The sequence below is a fragment of the Rattus norvegicus genome, chromosome 1, assembly GCF_021556685.1.
Source record: "Rattus norvegicus strain SHRSP/BbbUtx chromosome 1, alternate assembly SHRSP_T2T, whole genome shotgun sequence".
In the NCBI taxonomy this organism is placed as follows: Eukaryota; Metazoa; Chordata; class Mammalia; order Rodentia; family Muridae; genus Rattus; species Rattus norvegicus.
In genome coordinates this window covers 168277801-168294641 of record NC_141534.1, presented here as the reverse complement: position 1 = coordinate 168294641, position 16841 = coordinate 168277801, and the positions used below count along the sequence as shown (strand labels likewise).

Sequence of the window (16841 nt, the reverse complement as noted above, 5' to 3'; positions counted from 1 at the left end):
GGAGGCCCAAAGGGACTTTAGAAAAGCCAAGGACTGCTTTGTGAGCTGGATCTTCAGGGACTAGCCATGAGGTAGAGATAGCAGCTGTGGCCTGATGGCTTTGGGGGCCCTGATAGCACAAATCTTGGCAGATATCAGGCAACAGGATACTAAACCTCTCATGCCCACCTTCCAGTCCAGTGTGGTGGAGAGATAAGGCTGGGGTGAGAGAGCAGGAAGTGGCTGTGAAGGCAAACTGACAGGACCTCCCTAGCCCTAAGGTGCCAGTCTGAGGGGAAAACAGCCAGCTAGTGAGGAACAGATAACAGGAGCCAAGCCATCACTCACATAACCCAGATTAAGAATAAATCTTTTGGGTCTTGAGGATCAAAAATAGCAGGTGACCTGCTGGAGGATGAGCAGAAGGATGTCACTTCCTCCTGCACATTGATGTGCCCACGCTGGACCCCCATCTCATGAATTTAGGTGTCCCTGGTTCTGAGGCTCCTGACAGCCTTGTGAACATGAAAGTGGTCCCAAATCCCGTTGCACCACATCCCTGAGCAAGAGAGACAAGAGGAGTGAGCCAAGCAGATAAGGAACAAGCTTGGGGTCTGGACACCAATCCTAGGACCCAGCCACGGCTGCTTCCTACTGCCTGGCTATGGACCCGGGTTCAAATCCAAACAATACCATTTTTTAGTTCTGTGACTTGAAGTAGATCCCCACACACACCTGTTTCCTCATCTGGAACAATAACCTCTGAGAATGACAACAACGAAGGCTTTGGGCTTGGGTATACATGCCTTTCACCCTTAGATCAGTAACCAGAACTACAACCCAACCAGAGGAAGGGTAGAACAGAGAACTCATTGTCCAAACTCATTGTCTGATTTAAGAAAAAGATTAGAGAAATATCATGGTGTAGTTAGATTCTGGTGTAAGATTACACAGTGCAACGGCTGGCAAAGAAAGACACTGCTGTGTCTGGTCAGTTATCTAGAACGAGAGTCTGCCCAGAATGTGTGTGTGCTACCTCTGAAAGTCCACCAGAGGCTGGGCTGACATTTTCATGGCTCCCAGCTCCAAAATATTAGCACTGAGAAAGTGCCACGGGCTGCAGAGATTCGAGTTTATATGAGGGGTAATCAGCAAGCGGAGCTCAGGGAAGGTGAGGACTCAAGGCTCAGGGCAGACATTGAGCAATCCTGGCTCTCACTTGCACCCTCATAAAGAAGACCAGTGCTTGAGGAGACTTTCAGCTCCTCAGCACTGTGGCTCTTAGAATAGAGGGGAAGCAGAGCTCACCGAGATTTATACCAGACAATGGGTGCAGGGGTCAGTCTCGGTCGTGCAGAACCTGCCAGGAACTACCCCGCTAATTCCTCCCTAATGCCAGCAACTCCCTGCAACAGTTCTAAGGACTGATCTCCTCTGGACCCACCCTGACAAGGGGAGACACCACGGCCTAGAGATCAGGAGAATTGGAAATAAAAACCCAGAAACTGGGTATGGTGGATTGTCTGTAATCCTAGCACTGTCAAGGCAGAGGCAGGAGTTTCAGGAGGAGTTCAAAGTCATCCTTACCTACATAGGGAATTTGAAGCTAGCCCAGGCTACACAAAACGAAGAAGAAAAAAAAAACCCCAGTTCTCCTGGTCTGAAATAGCCCCTATTCCTATTACATGCCATCTTCTCTACTTGTGGGAAGCTTGACAACTTGCCAGGTCATTACGTTAACAAAACCCTACACACACACACACACACACTCACAGAGACACGTGCTCGCACAGTGTCTGCCACTTTGCCTTTGTGTTTGTGAGATGTGGTTTACGTCTGTAATGGTCTAGCTCTGTAATCTAGCAGGCTGGCTTAGAAGTTGAGTCAGTCCCACCTCAGTCTCCAAAGGATCACAGAGATGAGTGACTGGTGCTCAGCATACTCAAGTCTTGAGTGCCCACCCCTACTCACCATCTAGACAGACAGACAGACAGACAGACGGAGGTCTTTGGATGATAAATTACCCCCACGGGCCCCTTTTCCCCACCTTCCTCCTGGGGTAACCCTGTCTGCTGCTAAGGATGGAGTAAATGCCGAGAAGTTGTCTACGGCAACACAGTGTGCCCCGAGCTCACTGTTCTAGAAGACCAAGCAGTGACTTGTGTGACATCACTAGGAAAGAGTGCAGAGGTAGTTCCACACCTAGGCCTTCAGGTCAAAATACTCTCAGGCCTCCAAGGTGGACTGGGACTTGAGAGGGCCGCGTCCTATTACAGCGATTACAGGAGCCTTATCCAAGCACCACAAGGTCCGGATCTAAGTGTTTACTCAGGGTGGGTCTGGAGCCCTGCAGAGCAAACAGCCCAAAACTGCCCTGAGGGAGCCCTTAAGGTCACCCACATCCTCATTCGTGGTGACACTGCCACAGCCATATATAGTCACTCGCTGTCCTGTCTGAGTCCCACATAGATGCATATCATTTCAGTCACAAAAAGTGGCCAGCTTGGCACAAGGACATGTACATATATGATTACACACACCGTCAGAGTGAAGTTGCCAGGTGCCTAGTGAAGTGTGAACTTCAGACAACACCCCATACTGGGTGTTGTGCTCATACCTTCATCATCAGCTCTCCAGAGGCAGGAGGCTCTCTGCGTGAATTTGAGGCCAGTCCGTTGCCATAGTAAGTTCCAGGTCAGCCAGAGCTATGTAGTGAGACCCTAGGTCAAGAACACACATGCACACCAAATACTTTTTTTTTTTACTACAAACACACCCCAAATGTTTGCTAAATCTGAAAAGCTTGCATCTAAGGAACTGCCACATCGTCTCACAGCGATTTCCGCAGACCTCAGGTACCTATGTCAGTTATACATATAAGTAACAGCGATGCACATATAGCTGTGCACAGGCACATTCTGCATGTGTGAGTAGGCACCAGCCCAGGGCAGGACTAGACTCATCTTGGCTCAGCTCCACAACAGCCTTAGGCTGATGGTTAGGCAGAGACCTAGGGCCCTTTGACAGCAGGGAAAATAAACCAATAAGAATCAGAATCTACAATTGGTGCCTCAACCTGAGGTCCCCTGGATATGGGAAGACAGGCTAGGGTCACACCCATAGCATCACCCTGACCACTCCCCAGAGGCCTCTCTAGTTCTACAGGGTGATGACTGTCCTGCTCAGGGCCCTCATAGTCCACCCAGCTTTGAGACTTAAAAAAAGTTAAGGAGTTGGGTGGGCTGTGAGATGGGGTGCCACTGTCACAGAAACCCCTGGAGTTACTGCCTGCCCTGGCAGAAGAAGGCCTAGACAATCGTCTCCTTGACATCCATCACCACCCAGCCTTAGCACACAGCCTGGGGGTAGATGGTTGGGGATGGGGGGGGTTGCAGATGGATCCGGTGCCTCTAACAGGAAATTCAAGGGCTTCTGTAAAGCTACATCGACCCAGCTATCAATCAAACTGAGTTTCTGCAGGCGTCAGGACCTTGTCAGTGGGACATGGGGGGGGGGGGGCAGCAGCACAGGGTGTGGTGGCCATCCAGGCTCTGGGAGGTGGGAGGGTGGGGAAGCAATGCCTTTGGAATCCTTTAGAATCACCCTTGCTGCCTCTCTTCTCTTATCTCAAGGCAGTTCCCAAAGACAGAGGCAGGAGAGTTGAAAAAGGGACCTGTCCACCGTGAAGTCCTTCACTGAGAGGATAGATTTCTCTCTCCTCGGAGCCTGGGGATGTCTTGGACACAGAAACCTACCAAGCTCAGATGGGCAGCCCTCAGACTCCAGAGCGCAGGAATTAGAGAACAGATTGGAAATGACCTGCGGAGAGAAGTACCCAGATTAGCAGTTCAGGAAAGTGGCTTGGGCAAGGAAGCCAGCCTGTCTGGGTCAGGACCTCAATGCTCTGTGCTAGGGTCTAAAACAGTTTACTTGACTTCAGTCCGTCTAGACGGTCTTGCCTCTAAGTGTAGACTGATCAGATTTACATTATTACAGTGGAGTGAGTCGCTGAGTGGTGAGTGCTGAGCTTAGTGCCCTGACCACAGTGAATTCTCGCTAAGTGCACATTGGATGATGACATATTGTCCACCTACCTCCTTCCTTATGTTCACACAGCACCTGCCAGCAGGGCACAGGGAGCCCAGCCCGACCTACACAAGGGCAGAGAAGGCTATTTCTCAGGCTGAGTGAAGGGCTGGTGTGGGCGAGCCTCTTCAGGGCCTCTGCTGAGAATGAGGTTCTAGGTCAAGCTTCATCCTGGAATCATACATCTAGTCCTGCAATGGCCCCATAGTAGGCTCAGCTGCCGTGGGACATCGTTACCTGGGGGACTCTTCTTGCCCCAAGTCTGTGGAGTCCTGGGTCAGTGGGCATCTATCTCCACGTCTTCCCCGGAGGAGGCTGCCTCCTTCAGCACCTTCTAAATTTAGGATTTGGTTCTGTGACTCATTTCTGAATCTGCTTGGCTCCCTCCTCCAGGAGTGTGCTCCCACGGTATTTTTACCCTCCACTGCCTCAGACTAAAGAATACAGGCCCCAAATCCCACAGAAACCCCAGACTAAGAGGGGTTCCCTGCTCCTATTTGCCTGAGTTGCTCTGGGTGCCTTTCTGACCAGATCCTATGCTCCAGCCTCACTTCTGTTTTCCCAGCTTCCACTAACCCCAACCAGGACACTGATCTGGCTGTGTGGCCATCTTGGGGGCTCTCTCTCCCAGGGGAGAAGGGGTGGAGCCAAATCCTGCCCCCTCTCATCTGGCTTCTAGACAGAGCCCACACCTGAAGGCAGGAGATCTGCTTCTTCACCAGACTCCCTCCCATTGGCCTTACCGCACTTTCCCTCCCCACCTCTAAATAAGGAGTCTGAAGCACATCATTACTCATAAAGGCTTGGAGCAAAGTTGAAATTACCACTCGGCCAGGCCTCTACCTACCTCCAAGCAGGGTGAGCCAGGGATGTAGTTTCTCATGTCTCGTGCCTTCTGTCTGTCTGCCTACCTCTTCCATCCTCCTCTGGCCCCAAAGCCTGCACCAATCACAGGAAACACAGGCCAAGAATGGAGACTTCTGCCCTGCTGGGAGGAAGACCCCTTACTATCCCTACACTTAGAAGGATCTAGAGTGAGCCCAGGGTCTGGTTCCGGTGTGGTCAGAAATATATTCAACATGAGATAAGAATCCCCTTAACTCTGGGCCTTGGGATGTGGGCAGAGCACATGCACTCTCTGGTATCAACACACCGGACATCTCTTTCCCTGGGACAGAAGAGGACATGAAAGCCTGAGTCCCTATTTAACTTTCAGCAGTGTTGGCACCCGGAGGCATGTTGTAAAACTTTGGAGGAGATGGACAAACACAGGGCTGCTGGCTGGAGACGAACACCATCTGTAGCCTGCCACAACCTGTCTTCCCTGGAAGCAGTGAGAGCCAGCACTTATTACTTACCACATGCCTGGTGCTGACCTTTGTACTAGACAGGTTATTACACATTTAATTTATAGTTCACCCCCAGACAGCCCTGCATAATGCTTGCCACCCACACTTTAGAGACAACTGGAGACATGGAAAAGGGGCAGTGACTTCTCCAGGGCCACAGTGTTGACACCGTGAGAGTTAATGAAAAACTGACTGCATACCTGGCTCCCATTGGTCCTGAGAAAGCTCTTCCCAGCGTATGTATTAGATACTCCATAAATGATTGATGAAGATGTTTGGTCACTGCTGTGTAATGGAAAGATCCCCATCCTAGTCCAATTCTGTCCCAACTCATGTGTGTCCTTAAGTGGGTCCCTTCCTAAGGCTGATGTGGTGGCACATGCTTACACAGGAACTCTGGAGCTGAGGAATGAAGAAATACTTCAGGTTTGAAGCTCGTTTGGGCTACATAGTAATATATTGTCTCAAAAAAGAAATCCAGGGGTGGTGGGAGCACATGCCTTTGATCCCAGCACTTGGGAGGCAGAGGCAGTCAGATCTGAGTTCAAGACCAGCCTAGTCTACAGAGTGAATTCTGGGACAGCCAGGGAAACCCACAGCATACAGAGAAACTCTATCTTGAAAAGCAAAGAAAAAGGAGGTGGAGGAGGAGGAGGAGGAGGAGGAGGAGGAGGAGGAGGAAATCAAAACAAAATAGAAATGGGAGGAGGAAGAAAAAGGGAGGGAGGGAGAGAGAGGGAATGAGGGAAGAAGGGAGGAAGGGAGGGAGGGAGGGAGGGAGGGAGAGAGAGAGAGAGAGAGAGAGAGAATATCTCCAACCCCCTCATGCTCTTTTGAGGGAGTCTTATGTATCATACACCAACAGTCATCAAACTTGCTGTGTAGCTGAGGATGGCCTTGGACTTCCGATCCTCATGTCTCTTAACTCCTGAGTGCTGGGGTTTTGAAAATGTGCCACCATATTCAGCTTATGCAGTGCTGGGGACTGAATCCAGGGCTTATGTACATATTAGGCAAGTATTCTACCGATCGAGCTGCGTCCCCAACCTCCCATTTCCTTTAGCTTTAGTTTCTTGGCGGCTGAAAAACATCAGGAGGATCTCACTTGATCCTCCCAACAAGCTGATTCCATCTATAAATGAGAAAACTTAGGTTCCCAAGGAAGCAATTTACAAAAGGAACACGGCAAGTCAAAAGTGGAGGCTGGGCTATAGCTCTGGAATCCTACTCTGGTCCTTTATTCTCTTAGAAAAGTATGGTGTGAGGATCAAGGCACCAACGAAGGCACAAACGAAGTGGTAGGCAAAAGATCAGATTCTTGGAGGTGGGACAGATCTTGAATTTCTTTTTTTTTTAAGATATTTATTTATTTTATGTATATGAGTACACTGTAACTGTCTTCGGACACATCAGAACAGGCAGTGGGTTCCATTACAGATGGTTGTGAGCCACCATGCGGTTGCTGGGAATTGAACTCAGGATCTCTGGAAGAGCAGCCGGTGCTCTCAACTGCTGAGCCATCCCTCCAGCCCCCGATCTTGAATTTCTATTTCTACACGTACCCACCTTTCCTGAGTTACCCAAGGAGGCCCCGTAAGCACCCGGACCTCAGTGACTCCCAGACTTTTCCTTCCTGCCTACCCTCGGAGCCTCTGAGAATGCTCCAGAAACAGATGCAGAAAGTTTACTGCTACAAGGCAGAGAGACATGAAAAACGTACTTTCCTAGAGGGCAGCCGCTTGATCATGTGTGTGCCATGATCAAGCCACCTTAGTACTCTCCATGTTCCAGAAGCTCTTAAAGCCTCATTTCAATGTGTATTTCCTCTCGTTTTGAAGGCCAGCTCCACTGCCACTTCTCGTTGCTGCTGGCCCCAACTAAAGTGACCAGAGCACCAGTACACCCCAGCTCAGGGGTCCTTCCCATTCCTGTCCATTCAGAGTCTGTTTCCCTTAGTGACGATGTTCCTCATCGGCCATACTTGGGACACTATTTTGAAAGCAGGGTTTGACAGCTCCAGCTATGCCAGTGGTCCTCAACCTTCCTACTGCTATGGCCCTTTAATACAGTCCCATATATTGTGGTGACCCCCAACCATAAAATTATTCCATTGCTACTTTAGAACTATAATTGTGTTACTGTTATGAATCGTAATGTAAATATCTGATATGCCGCCCCCATGGAGTCACACCCCAAATGTTGAGAACCACCGATCTACACTGTTCTTTTTTTTCCAGGATGTTCAGATCCTCCCTAGCTTCCTGAGACTGTTGGTCAACTCTGAGAAGCTGGGTCTTCCTCATCATGCCTAGTTGGGTCAGAAGCAGGATAGTGACTCACCTTTCTGGAACAAGTGGGCTTACTAAATGTACAGCCAACAAAGTCAGTCTTTGCGACGTGAAGAAGAGCTCCAGGCCCAAAGGCAAAATGGCTGGGCTCTAGCCGCAGCTCACATAGTGACTTGGGCTAGCTCTGAGCCTGTTTGGTGCCTTCAAGTTTGCAATTTGCAAAAAAGAGGAAATGGGTCTCTCGGTCTGCAATCAACTGACGGTAATAATCTTCTGCCTTTACAGACTGCTGGGGAGTTTCATTTTCATCCTTGTATCTCATTTGATCCTCCCAACAAGCGGATTCCATCTATAAATGAGGAAAGCTTAGGTTCCCAAGGGAGCAATTTACAAAAGGAACACAGCAAGTCAAAAGTGGAGGCTGGGCTATAGCTCTGGAATCCTACTCTGGTCCTTTATTCTCTTCGAAAAGTATGGTGTGAGGATCAAGGCAACGAGGGGGCTGTGCTTTTGCAAACAATAAAAGGTTCACGGAAAGATGAGTGGACAGCTCCGTTACCACATGTTACTGTCACCTTTGCTCAGGCGACCCCGAGCGTCCAACTTGAGGTACTCATCGCGCAGGCGCCTTTTTGGTGTTTACCCAGGCTGCAAGGCCCGCATTCGCGCGTGCGCTTTCCAGCGAGCACGCCCCGAGCTCGGTTGGACTAGCAGCGGCCCTGCAGCCCCCTAGTGGTTGTGGCCGCTCTGCCACTGCGGCCCCCTGGGGTGTAGGCGGCTCCACAGCCTTGGAGCAGCGAGGGGTATAGAGGCCATTGCCCGGTGAAGCTTATTCGACTTACCGTGGCCGGACCAAGAGCTAGAGGGGCAAGGGCAGAGGCCTGGGGGCTGTGCTTCGCCCTGGTGAAAACTACGTTTCCGAAAAGTCGGAGAGTGAAGTCACAGAAGGACTTATCGGGAGTTGGAGTTTGGAGCCCGTGGAGGTCTTCTGTAGGGGGTAAAGGCAGTGAGGAGGAGGAGCCTCGGCTCTAAACCAGGGCTGATTGGTTCTAAGGACACATAAATTACACTGTAGCTAGCTTGTATCTTAGAACAGTAAGTTGTCTGAAATTGCCCCACCGCTGCTCAGCTCTCAGATCACCATTGGCTTGGACTCTTCTGTCCTACCACTGTCAAACCCAAACGGGGTGTGTGTGTGTGTGTGTGTGTGTGTGTGTGTGTGTGTGTCCCAAGTGCTGCGATTTCAGGCCTGCACCAGTATGCCCAGCTTAATTAAGAACTTTGTGCAATGATAAAAAAATGTTCACTACCTTCACAGTCCAATGCCGCTTCCACTAATTGGTGTCCCAGGAGTTGGAGATGGGAGGAACATGAGTTTGAGGTCAGACTGGGTTCCATAGTGGAACCTCGGTGGTAATGCATTTGCCTAGCAGACAGGAGGCCCTGGATTTGATACAAACGACACATGCCACCCTAATTGACTGCCATTTTTAATGAAACTAGTTTTAACCAATGCAAATGGCTACTTTGTGGCTAGGGCTACTTTGTTGGACAGTTCCATAAATTAAATCTGTTGCCGTCTTCCGCATAATGGTCTCACCTTGCTTTGTGAGGCTTATGGTTCAGTTTCTTCCTGCCTACTTCCTTCCTTCTTCCTCCATTGTTTGTCCCTTGTAACCTAAAAATTAGGTTGGATTGTAAAAATTTTCCCTACCGTTCATTATGCTGGAATAACAGGTACAGAAAACGCCAGCTGTAAAATTAACAGGAAATACTGTTTTCCCAAGGACATACTGCAGCTATAAAAAAGTTATAATGACCTCCTGCTCTAAGTAACAATGTATTTCTTACCAACCACCAGGCTTGTTTTCTGAAATTGTAGGCTATCCGGAACTTTGTTGTTGGAAATGATACGAACAAAAATGGAGAGTCTTGCCCAGGGGGTCTGAGCCATTGAGTGGACTTGGGTACAGAGATCCAGGTAAAGAGCTTCATAACATGGTACATCAGTAGTTCTCAACCTTCCTGATGCTGCGACCCTTTAATACAGTTCCTCCTGTCCTGGTGACCCCCAACCAAAAATTATTTTCACTGCTACTTTGTAACTGTAATTTTGCTACTGTTATGGATTGTTATGTACATATATGTATGTTTTCTGATGGTCCTGGGTGACCCCTGTGAAAGGGTTTGTATGACCCCTAAAGGGGTTGCAACCCACAGATTGAAAACCACTATGTTACATCTATCTTAATTTTATTGCTTTTAAAGCAAGTAAGACTCTGGGTCCCCTTGGCAGTGAAGACTTGATGAGCCATTCAGACTGTGCTGCTTGACTCTCATTGGACAACCAGGCTCACTTGGCTGAGACTGGGGATAGGTTACTGGGGTTACTGGGCTTTGCAGCCAAAAGCATGGGGTATGCTGTCCATTGTGGCTGCTGCTTTGAATAAAAATTCTGGAAAGAAAAAAAAAAGCCAAAGTATGTTAAACATTCTAACAAGCTGACCAACTGATAAGAACTTAAATGATCCCGGATCAGTGGAATGTTGCAGGTCTACAGCTAAATTATCTCAAACCATTATTAACCCTTCAAATAGCCATTTATTGCTCATATTTGCACTTGACCTGACACCCTTGTGGCTGTCAGGTAAAACCCTCTTTGGAACGTATACACATAAGTGTAGCTTTCCACTGTCAGCCAAGAATTGCCATCAAATAGCCTGAGGCCTGGAGCCGGGATTGCTCTACTTGACTGTGGCCTGCCCACCTGATGTTTCTACTAATACATCCGAACAGCTTCTTGGTTTGTCATTTTGTTCTGCTACTATAAAAATGTCATACTGTTATTACTTTGGAGCATGGTATTTGGGGTAATCTCTGTGTTCTCTGGGCCATTACACTCATATTTGGCTCCAGAATAAATTCTGTCTTAGTCGCTATGTTGACATTGTGCTGACGGTGGGCGCCATGCCGCTGTGCACTGCAATGTACTGCAGATACCCGTCAGCCATTTTCCGGTGTTTCTGGCAGAGCCCTTGCAGCAGCCCACTCCATTATGTAACTGGTCCCTGGGTCCTGAGTTCTTCATTGCTGTTTTCTGGGTCTGTGCCTTTGGCTTAAGATTGATTTCATCCCTGGGGTAGAAAAGTGAAAAGAGTATGACCAAAGCCTGTAGCAGGAACAGCAGGGCCACCTCTAGGCAAATGCTGAGGTGGGGTAGGGTAGGGTGGGACACAGCCACAAAAGCATCTCCTGCAGCAGGACCTAATTGAGGATTGCCCGAGAGACCAAGGATTGCTGGTGCAGATAATGCCAGCCAATCAGGGACTGCTGTTTAGAAGCTATGCTTTCTTGGAACCAATGAGGTGCGAGTGGGGGGAGCTCGCAGATGAGCTTGCTGCTGTTTTTCTCACCTGCTCCCAGAGTCTGTGTTGTTGACTCTGCATCACCTCACCTCCAAGCCCCAAGGACAGGTAGGGTCAGGCGAGAAGTCCAAGGCACAGGTAACAAAAGCCTGTGATGAAAACTCCATCTCGTGATGTGTCCCTTCTTAACTATGGTCCCATGAGCTATACCATGTATATCCTACATACAGTGCTGTTGGTCTACATCAAGATCTTCCGGATGCTCCACAGGCGGCTTCAGCACACCAAGCTAATGACCATGCAAGAGCCACCCTCTAGGTGAAGATCTGTGGGACTAAGTCATTGGGGGTGACGGTGGGGTCATGTTCTGAGCTTGGTACTAGTGAATGCCATCAGTTTTATCCAACCCCTTCCTCCTTTTCAGCCAGTCCAGGCTAAGGACAGATGTGGTGGGTACAGCCATTCTCTTGTCACATGCCAATGCAGCTGTCCATTCCAGTTTATGCCTGCTTGGGTGGAGGCTGCCACTACTTTACAAAGTCACCTATGGGCATATGCCAGGTAGATGCCAAGAGTAGGAATGGACAGATGGACAGGATGCGACACAGCCTTCTCTCAGTGTGGCCTATGACCTTAGCTGTGGTCTCCTCCAGAAGGCGCAGACCTGCAAGAAACAGAAAGAGGAGGCCTGCGCGGCTGATGCACACTGTGAAATGTCAGTTACCTTTTCCATTGCCGTGATCCAACACCCCAGAGAGCAACCGAGAGGAGAACGTGTTTATTTCGACTTACAGTTGTATCCAGCTCACTTTCTTCTTGCTCAGCGGGTGACCCCTCTCCATGGAAAAACACTGCTCAGGTTAGGGTGGCTCTGCCCACCTCAGGTAAACCTAATCTAGATCTCCTCTTACAGACATGCCTAGGGACTTGTTTTCATGGTGATCTTAGTCCCATCAAGTTAGCATTGGCGATAAATCGTCAGGGACAGTTTACCTCAGGGAGTTGTGGCTCTGTTTGTACTGCCCTGGGGATGCATACAGCAAGCTGATAGGCATGCGTGATAAGAAGGCTCCAAGGGTTGTGCAGAATTTTAATGGTTCTGTGGTGTGGCTTGCTGTGGGGATGATGTTGACATCCTAAATGGATTCTGAAAGACTGTTGTTTTTCTTCTTCTAAGAATCTGCTGCATCTTTTATGGTAGAAAATGAAAGTATTTTACTTTGGAACACTGTAAAGAATTACAATGTAACTATTTTGAAACCTAGAAGCAGCAGAAACAATAAAAGATGGTTATACTAAAAATGTGCATTTTGCTCTTAGGAGGGTAGCCTAGAAAAGTATTAATTTGTCATCAAGAAACTAATGTTTTGTCTGGTGTTTGAAGACAATCTCGCTCTGGCCTGGAATTAACATGTAGCCGAGGAGGACCTTGAATTTATGATCTCCCTGCCTCTACCTCTCAAGTAGTATATACTTACAGGCATGTGTCAGCACTCACAGCTTGGTACGTTTGGTTTTCTTTTGTTTTGTTTTGAGTCAGAGTCTCACTATGCAGCCCTAGTTTACTGGAACTCATTGTGTAGACCGAGCTGGCCTCAAACTCAGAGCTCCTCCAGAACAGTAGGAAGAGTACCTGATGCACTGTCTTTCACAACGGACATAAGCATTGTCCTCTTGTTTATTGTGGGTCCTTCTCATGGGAGAGCCCACGGCTGAAGCCACACTGAGAGCATATCCACTTGCCTCAGAATGGAATTAAAAGCATATGCTACAATGCCAAGCATCTCAACTTAAAAACTTATTTATTTTTATTGTATGTGTATGGATGTACCATGTGTGTGCTTGAGGAAGCAAGAAGAGGGTGTCAGATTCCCTGGAACTGGAGTTACAGGCATTGTGAATCACCATGTGTGTGCTGGGAATCAAACCCTGGCCCTAACCCCACCTTCTTATTTTTTTTTTAATATTAAAAACAAATGGTTTCATTATGTGGCCCTGGCTGCTCTTGAATTTGTGACCCCTCTGCCCCCCAAGTGCTGCCAAGAACAGAAGTGTGTAACGCCATGCATGTCTAGCAGTTAACTTCATTAGAAAATGGCTTTTGCTTTGGAGTGGGGTCTTGCTATGTAGCCCAAACTGGCCTTTCCCTCTGTAGACTAGACTAGCCTCGATCTTGTGATAATTCTCTTGCTTCTGCTATGTGAGTGCTGGGATTACAGGCAAGTGCCATTACAAGGGGCTTAGACTTGTCTGACTAGGCTAGAACAACTTAAAACACTGACATCCACTGGGTTCTGCCTCTGTCCATTATGCTTCTGCACATCCTTTTGGAGGACCTCGCTTACTTCCATCCATCTGCTTAGGACTCTCAGACCCCAGACTCAAGCCTTTCTCCAGTACTGAGGACGTCTTCTTCAGGTCTACCCACAAGTTCCTCTGCGTATTCAAAACTCTCTTCTTGGCTGACCTTTTCTTCGGTTGGAGGAAGATCGATATTCACTGAGGTACTGACCACCTCAGGGTATGGGATGGGTGCGCACGCTCCTCACCAATAACAGCTTATTTTTTCATGGGTGTGATCAAACTGTAGCAATTCAGACATCTGATCAATGTCCTAAGACCTGGAAAGTCGGGAAGGTGGAAATGCCCTGATGTGTTTCCTGTCTCCTCATCCTTCCACAGAGAGTTGAGTTTCTTTCTTCCTTCCTTCCTTCCTTCCTTTCTTTCTTTCTTTCTTTCTTTCTTTCTTTCTTTCTTCCTTCCTTCCTTCCTTCCGTTCTTTCTTTCTTTCTATGATTTATTTATTTTCCTTCCTTCCTTCCTTTCTATGATTTATTTATTTTATACACGTGGGTACACTGTAGCTGTCTTCAGACACACCAGAAGAGGGCATCGGATCCTATACAGATGGTTGTGAGCCACCATGTGGTTGCTGGGAGTTGAACTCAGGACCTCTGGAAGAGCAGTCAGTGCTCTTGTCCACTGAGCCATCTCTCCAGCCCGAGAGTTGAGTTTCAAAGTGAAGGTCTCATGTCTCTCTTCCACTTTGATCTCCCATGGAGTCTACCTTGAAGTCCATTCAGTGTCTCCACCTTATCCAGTCCCCACATGCTCTGTGTGTGTTTCTGGGAATCTGTCTCAGGGCTTTGGGCAAGTCAGGCTCACATTCTACCTCTGAGCTCTATTCCCCGCCTCAACACCCTACCCTTCAGGGGCTTTGGGAGTCGCACAGACATCTGCCTTCACGAAGCCTAGAGGCCTTCTTCAGGGCTCATTTAAAAAGCTCTGCAGAGCGGCAAGGAGTGTGGCCTGTGTGTAGCTAGGGGAAGGGATGAGTAGGGACAAAGCTTTGCTTTCACTCTCCCTGGTTTTCTCTTGCTTCAGATCAAAGCCAGAGTCTTGTGCGTGCTAGGCAGGTGCTTTGCCCCAGCTCTCCCCACCCCCATCTCTCTCGAACACTCCTTTAAACAACTTCAGAGGTCGACTTACTTGTCAAACACCCTCTTGTCACTCCATCTTATCACACCGCTGCTACTGTACTTCATTGGAACAAATCTGTATTCCTCATATCTATATAGCCTTGACCCAGTGTCTACAGTTCCTCTTCCTCGCCCATTTTATAGCATTAGTCACTATGGAATGATCCTGAAATTTCAAGTTTTTCCCCCTGGAGGGAAGAGACAAGAAGTTTCTGTTCATGCTATCTTGAACAGTCTTCCCTTTTAAGGACTGGTCAGCCCTGGGTGCACACACTATTCTAGGGTGCGGCTGTGGGTATCACCCTAAAGTCATGTCAGAGCCCATTACCCAACAATAGTATTAAGAGCTGTTGACATTTAGAAAGTAAATCATGTGAGCTCCAGCCTCGTAGGTGGAACTGATGCCATTGTGTGAGAGATTTGAGGCCAGACTGTGTGGCATGTTATCCCAGAACTAGGGAGGTGTGGTCAGTATGAGGCCTTTATCGCTGAGGTAAAAAGGTGGGCGAGTCAGGAATAGAGCTCAGTGGTAGAGTACTGGGATTAAAGGCATGTGCCACTACTGCCCATCTTTGAAATAAAAATTTAAGGGTACAGCCCACTACTAGGCTTCCCCATGCCCCAGTGGATGACTCTGCAGCCGTCCACATAGCAGGAGTACTGACTGACTGCGGTGGGCTGAAAGGTTTTTTTTTTAATAAATAAATAAATAAAACTTAAGAGCTGGAAGTATGGCACCACATTCTTTGGATCCTCTACCATTCAAAGATGACAAAATTATTTTAAAAATTTGAGTAGCATTTTGTGAGTCCAAAAGGCATTAAGTGTGCTGAGAAGATGGCTCAGCATTTAAGAGCGGATAACGTCTGAGGCCCTCGCTGAGGACGAGTCTGATTCCCAGCATCTGCATTAGCTGGAAGACTATCTGTAACTTTAATTCCAGGGGTTCTGGTGCCTTTAGACTTCATAAGCACCTGCACCCATGCATGCCTGTGTGATGAGTGTGCATGTGTACACGCACACACACACACACATGATTAAAAAGAAATCTTTTAAAATTATTAGAAAATCTTGCCCCGGCGTTGGGGATTTAGCTCAGTGGTAGAGCGCTTGCCTAGGAAGCGCAAGGCCCTGGGTTCGGTCCCCAGCTCCGGAAAAAAGAACCAAAAAAAAAAAAAAAAAAAAAAAAAAAGAAGAAAATCTTGCCCCAACATGACTTCCTACTTAAAGATGCAGCACACTATGTAGGACGGGGGTGGGGTAGGCAGGCTGTCGTCACAGAAGCCCGTGTAGAGCCCAGGACGTGCATGCTCCTGAATATGATGTGTGAGCAGAGCCAGACTCCCAGCAGGAACACTGGGGACAGAACAGTGCAAAGGCAGGCAGTATTCAAGACAGACACATGGGGGACTAAGGTCAGTTCACAGTGTTTCGGGACAGGGTCTTGTAACCCGAGCTAGCTTGGAACTCACTCTGTACCCCACGCTGGCAGCTTCACTGTGGCTTCAAAGTAGAACAGACACACTCTCCCGGGTGTCACTTGCCATCACTGTTTTCTAAGTCCTGGAACAGACCCCCATCAGTATCTCAAGACTTGTAACCTCCAGACAGGCCTGGAGAGCTGTCTTATATTGCCCCCCACCCCCTAAGGATCACCAGGTCTGCCTTCACTAACTGAGGACAGGGCCTGCTGAACCTTCCTCAGTATGTCACGTTGTGAGGCTGTCATACTGAATCTCTCCTGCCATTCTTTACCACAGCCTGTATCTGTAGAGACAACTTCATTACAATTCCCGGTGAGCCCAGATTCCCTGTCAAATGTACTCATAAGATATGTCTGTGCTATCCAACACTGGGTTGCTGGCTACCTCAGAAACCTACTACAATCCTGCTGCAGATAAGGAACCCCTTCTCTCCTCTGAGCCTGGGGTTTTCCAGATAAACGGAGCCCTTTCTTAGAGCCCTAAATTTTGCTACCAACCGTACCTCTAAATCTTGCTCCTCCAAACAACTCTGCTTCCTGTCCAAACAACTCTGAAACGCTGGACCTTGAATCTAGGCCCTCGCGGAGGTTTAGCAAGAACCTTATTGCTGAGCTACTCCCACCACCCGCCTGCATTGGTAATTTTCATATCATCGGACCTGTTCACTTGTTCTTTCCGGGGCTTAAGAGTCCTTTTGTCTCCTCTCCCTCTGGGTAACGGTCTTGACCTTAGTTGATCTCTCATATACTCCCACTCAACAGTCACCATGTGGGTGATCGTGGGGCTCCTCCAGACAGTCTTTTCTGTTAGA

General features: G+C 48.4%; 1 protein-coding gene and 2 long non-coding RNA genes across 6 annotated transcripts in view; all 3 read right to left on the bottom strand.

Moving 5' to 3' along the window:
• The window catches only part of Stard10 (StAR-related lipid transfer domain containing 10), a 28795-nt gene extending 26709 nt beyond the window's left edge, over positions 1 to 2086 (bottom strand). Inside the window, exon 1 of one of the 2 annotated variants that reach the window (XM_087657057.1) lies at positions 1951 to 2086. Coding sequence is in view for 1 of the 2 variants with exons in the window: in NM_001438326.1 (NP_001425255.1) it covers positions 1951 to 1953 (3 nt within the window). In the remaining variant the exon portion in view is untranslated. 2 annotated transcript variants of the gene reach the window in all.
• Positions 2087 to 2519: 433 nt separating this feature from the next.
• On the bottom strand, positions 2520 to 7869 carry LOC147996905 (uncharacterized). Of its 3 annotated transcripts, XR_015652229.1 has the most exons (6): positions 7755 to 7869; positions 5615 to 5816; positions 4913 to 5050; positions 4074 to 4130; positions 3735 to 3798; positions 2605 to 2699 (listed from the first exon to the last, which is right to left on the bottom strand). It is a non-coding gene; the product is annotated as an uncharacterized LOC147996905 (long non-coding RNA). The 3 variants fall into 3 exon arrangements; XR_015652227.1 differs by lacking the exons at positions 5615 to 5816; positions 7755 to 7869 and having other exon boundaries at positions 4913 to 5240; XR_015652239.1 differs by lacking the exons at positions 4074 to 4130; positions 5615 to 5816; positions 7755 to 7869 and having other exon boundaries at positions 2520 to 2699; positions 4913 to 5246.
• Positions 7870 to 9181: 1312 nt separating this feature from the next.
• Positions 9182 to 11974, bottom strand: LOC147996904 (uncharacterized). The gene is made up of 3 exons (XR_015652251.1): positions 11860 to 11974; positions 11116 to 11731; positions 9182 to 10836 (listed from the first exon to the last, which is right to left on the bottom strand). It is a non-coding gene; the product is annotated as an uncharacterized LOC147996904 (long non-coding RNA).
• Between the last annotated feature and the right edge of the window lie 4867 nt (positions 11975 to 16841).